The 5,254-nt window shown below is 34.9% G+C and overlaps 1 protein-coding gene across 1 annotated transcript; it reads left to right on the forward strand.

Annotated features, from left to right (window-relative positions):
• The first annotated feature begins 4,011 nt into the window (after nt 1-4,011).
• Nucleotides 4,012-4,458, forward strand: LOC107827431 (14 kDa proline-rich protein DC2.15-like). Its single transcript, XM_075245855.1, has one exon. The coding sequence runs from the start codon at nt 4,012-4,014 to the stop codon at nt 4,456-4,458; it is 447 nt and encodes a 148-aa protein (XP_075101956.1).
• The last annotated feature ends 796 nt before the right edge of the window (nt 4,459-5,254 follow it).

Here is a 5,254-nt window from a genome sequence, read left to right on the forward strand (position 1 = left end):
CTACGAGCCACGATTTATCAATACCACACATATTATTATAGTGCTAAAAAGAAAACTGAGAATCTGAATCACTAATGTCTATATTCACATTTTGACCAAAGGATATGATTGTGCTTCACAATTGTGCTTTCTAATATTGACTTCGCTAATATTGATGAAAGCCTGAGTAGGCCACACAATCTCCTTGACAGAAAATAAAAATGGTGACATTTTGGACTATTGCCTTTTATTCAACTAGTTGCACAAATACGTGAATTCTTGAAAACCACGTACTTTAGATTCGTTTTTCCAATAAAACGGAATGGACGCATTGACTTGAAGTGGTGAACCCTAATGAGATATTTTTGTAGGTTTGAATTTTGTATACTCTTAACGAAGGAGCAAATGCACGATGGAAATGTATCACGATTGCACTATGCATAGCTTCAATGGCTCGACCAGCTAACTTTTAGTGTCATTCTTCCCAAATTAAAGCTTATGAATTCAGAATTCTAATTTTTTTAAATTATTAATTTCTTAATTAATAAATTATACATATTCAATAAATTTTTCAGACAAATATAGAAATTTGAGCAAAACTACCAAATTCGTTCAAATCCATAGGCAAATAGCTAGCTCCGCCCTGAGTAGTCCTTACTCCTGGATACAAGATATAAGAAAAGAAATTCTCACGAATAAGATATAAGGCTCATAATTATCAGGGGCGGACGCAAATGAATGAAAGCTAGAATCCGTTACTTGAACGAAACTAGATCTTGTGGAATCATATTGAATATTTGACGATATATTGCTAAAAAATCGATCCTTATTTCCCAACCACGTGTCATCCGACACCGCTTCACCGGAAAAAAATACTAAATATTTATACTAATGTTCTGCAAAAACGAGGCAATATATAGTAATGACACCGCTTCCTAACAAAGAGTATTTTTTGATCCACTGGTCAAGCTCATATTTGGGTTTGTAAAGGTTGTAGATTCGAGGCTGGATCTAGACATTCTATTTTTTGAACATCTTTGAGCGAACATTTTTGTTAAAAATTTGAGGCCAAGAAAAATTGAACCTATACCTCCCTTTTCAATAATATTTAACTAAATCATTGGGTTAAGACTTTCAACTTGTACTAGTGATCTTATCTTGAATGAGCCTTTGACTCTTGGAATAGAGGAATATCTAGATATCCTTGCAGGCTTGCTAAACTAAGCTTGAGGTTTGAGATGAAACTACACCGCCGACTTCTTGAGAATGAATGCCTCTAATTTAGCCAAAATCATAATCACTTTTGATGGGGAGCTTCTGATCACCAGCCCAAGATTAATGATAGAAATGATTTTACGAATTTTCTTACTCTGGATGATGGATTAAACCCACGAATGATGACTTACAATTCACTATCTTTATTCACTTGACTATATATGTTCATTAGCCTACTTAATTATATTCCTTTAACATTGTATTGGTGGTAAATAAATGATACACACGTGGAATTATATTTAGCTGTATAAGCGCAAGAGGTACGAGGCAAACACCCACGAGATAATGGAGAACCAACGTTAGAACCTAAAATAATTGTTGAAGAGGCACGAGCGGAATGAATCAAGACTGGAAAGAGAGAAGATTCACGGACCTACAATTTATAATGAAGAAGGGGAATCAGAATCGTTACAAAATCTTCATAGACAGTTACGGTTACCAATCATAACGGACAATTAATGTCGTTAAAGCTCATAATGATTCCGTCATAAATAGGAGGAAACATTATATTTGTAAACTCCTATATAAGGGAAGAGAATCTCATTTGTAAAGACACGTTCGGAGTACTATCGAAATATATTCACCTTCTCTTGCTTATTCAGTATAATCAATTATTCTTTCTTTTTAGTTACTTTTTGTCAACTTTATTTTCTTTTAAGTGAATTACCGAGGAAGTAGGGAATTATTTGGTTATCTGTAACCCGAGTTCTTCTAAAAAAAATCTTTGGTTAAGCAAACATTACATTATTTACATTAGAAATTACAAATTTCGTCTTTCTTTCTTATTTCAACGATATTATTATTTTAATATGGTGGTGCAAAACCTGCTCTTCTATTTTTTTTCACTTGCATGCTAAGGTTCTATCTCACGTTCGGCTAATTTCCACACGTCACAAGGTACGCTTTTATCACTTACTTACCACTGACAAAGTTTGGAAAAGTAATTTTATTTGACATTCATCACTACTCATTTAATTGATTGATCTAGCAGCATCTGAAAGAGTTTTGCATTGAAAGTCATATATATATATATATATATATATATATATATATATATATATATATATATATATATATATATATATGCCTCTGGGCCTTCGAATATATAGAGTTAGACGACACACGATCATAAGAATGTCTTTTCTGATTAACGCGTCATTAGGGTTGATTATTGAATTAGCACCTCACTAATCCGCGAAATCACTTTTTTTTATCTCGGCTTCATCTTTAATTATTTCCACGTGTCATTCTCCACAATATATTACATCCATGCTCTTACTTGTCTTTTAGTGTTAGGTGAGTTTGCTATTAACATATCATCAGAATATATGTAGTAACGGATTATATACATTGAATTTTTCACTATGGGTGTAATTTAGTTGTTGCCTCCTTTAATATGTTATTTATCGTGTATTTCGAGTTATCACTTTATGCTTACTATAAAAAGTTGTTTTAATTAACTTTTTAGTAACCACTAACTCGTGTAAAACTTCTTTGCACTGCCCGTGTAAATTAGTTAAACTCACAAATCAACTAGTGCTGGAAAGATGCTTAATTAAACAAATCAACCGCAATATTTCTTTTTCTTTTTTTCCCCCTCTGGAACCAGAACTTGACACCAAAGAATAGGAAATGATTTTTATCTGATCATCTTTTTTTAATTAACGTCAAAATGTTAATATGTCTGTCGTACGATATATCGGTATATGCTAACAACAACAACAACAACAACCCATTATAATCTCACTAGTGGGTCTGGGGAAGGTAGTGTGTACGCAGACTTTACCCCTACCATAAGGTAGAGAGGCTGTTTTCGGTAGACTTTCGGCATCCTTCCCTCCAAGAACTCACCTTGCTCTTGGGGTGACTCGAACTCACAACCTCTTGGTTGAAAGTGGAGGTCTTGGATATCCAGGATTTAGGGATTAATCTTTTTTCTTTTGTCAGATTAAGAACAGTAGCCTATCAATGTCAATAATACAGTACAAAGGAAGAAACTTCTTGGTAGTGTACAAACCTCAGCCTAAGGCGTAAATTCTGCCATGTCTTCGTTTGTTACATTTACGCTAGAACAACAGCTCGAACCTAGAATTCAAACTCTACGGGTTCTGTCTTTAAAGTTTTTATTATTGACTCATTGTAATTTTTTAAAATTATGGGTTCACATATACTATATGTTGTAATTTTAGTAGATTTTTGCACATAAATTTTTGTACCACGTCAAAAGTTATGGGCAATTAAACTCGGTATTAGAAGGCTAGGTACGCCCCTGACTAGAACAAAACAGACAGCTTCTTACTACTAGCTTCCAAAGTCCAAACTGACCAAAAGAATTAATCTTGATGGGATCCAGGTCTTGGCACAGGTCCAGCTCCAGCATGTTCAGGATCAATGTTCAAATAATTAATTAAGGAGAATAATCTAAGTCCCATGTGAAAATAAAGGATGGATAATTTTATCTTTGAGGAAGAAGATAATAGACAACTAATGAAATCCACAAAACTACAAGTTTATAATCCAATAATAGTAGCATCTCAAGTTGCATTTGCCAGCTTTGTGTAGATATTCTCTATTCACATGAGCCTCTCTCTATTTTCTTCATTAGTATCACATAATTGAAGTAATAAATGCAAATATATTCAGGATATTTCCATCTATAAATACCCACTCATTTTATCATTTCCAAATACCAAGAAACAGCATTTTCACTTCATTAGCCATATTAAATAGTTGAGAGTGCTAATTAACACTGAAAAAATGGCTAAGTTTGCTGTATCCTCCATTGCCCTTCTCCTCACTTTGAACATTCTCTTCTTCACTATGGTTAGCTCCACTGATGTCCCATGCCCACCACCCCCACACCCCAAGCCCCACCCTACCCCCAAGCCCCACCCCAAGCCTACCCCTACCCCTTCTACCCCATCAACCCCGTCATCAAATGGTAAGTGCCCAAAGGACACACTTAAGCTAAATGTGTGTGCCAACTTGTTGAATGACTTGGTGCACCTTGTTATTGGAAGTAGCCCAGCCAAGACTGAGTGTTGCTCTCTAATTCAAGGACTTGCTGATGTTGATGCTGCAGTTTGCCTTTGTACTGCTATTAAAGCCAATGTGTTGGGAATTAACCTTAATGTCCCTCTTTCCCTTAGCTTGTTGCTCAACAACTGTGGAAAGTATGCTCCCAAGAACTTCCAATGCGCATAAGCCATTTGGTTTTCTTTTTTCCTCCACCATTTCGAAAATTTCCACTTAATTAATGTTTCCTTCAATGTTATTCGTATTTTGTATTCTTATGGTTCATATTACTCGGGAGATATAATTGTATTCTATAAGGTTAGAAGGAAGGCTCGTTGCCTTATTTTCTATCCGCTGTATCCAATTTAATTTGCATTTGTAATAAATTTGACATCTACTAAGAAGTTTTTATGTGTCAATTTCAGTCACAAATGCCGTCCAAATTGACTCAGACTTTTTATTTATAGGCTAGCTTGTGCTAGGACAAAATGATCCGCTGATAAATATACGATCAGTCCAAGTCTAGACGGGTAGCATGGACTAAAGTTTCTTCTTCTTCTATACCAGTTACTACTACTATGATCAGACATTTAAATCTCCATAGAATGTTGTATAGGGTAAAATATGTTTATACTAAATGATCGCATGAGGAAGTGACACGTGGAGCTGAATACAGAAGATAGTTAAATTCGAAGGCAACGATCCTGAGAGAATGATACTCATAAAGATAAAATAAATGCTTGCCACCCGGTAGCATTTTGTGAGGAATATTCTACATCATTAAGTATACGGCCCGTTACAAGGAATATGACATTCATTGTCTACCGTTATACATTCTTCAATGGCACTCATAATTGACATTAAAGAGGGGTTTCATCCTAGGACCTTGTTCCCTAGGTGCAGCTATAAATAGTGAGCTCTAGTATTAAAGATGACACGAATTTTCTGGCAAACACTTGCTACACTGTGTTCAAATCTTAATATA

Source organism: Nicotiana tabacum, chromosome 23, assembly GCF_000715075.1.
Source record: "Nicotiana tabacum cultivar K326 chromosome 23, ASM71507v2, whole genome shotgun sequence".
NCBI classification, from domain to species: domain Eukaryota; kingdom Viridiplantae; phylum Streptophyta; class Magnoliopsida; order Solanales; family Solanaceae; genus Nicotiana; species Nicotiana tabacum.

Excerpts from the sequence above, each read along its gene's own strand:
- LOC107827431 (XM_075245855.1), top strand. The coding sequence starts at position 4,012 with ATGGCTAAGTTTGCTGTATCCTCCATTGCCCTTCTCCTCACTTTGAAC.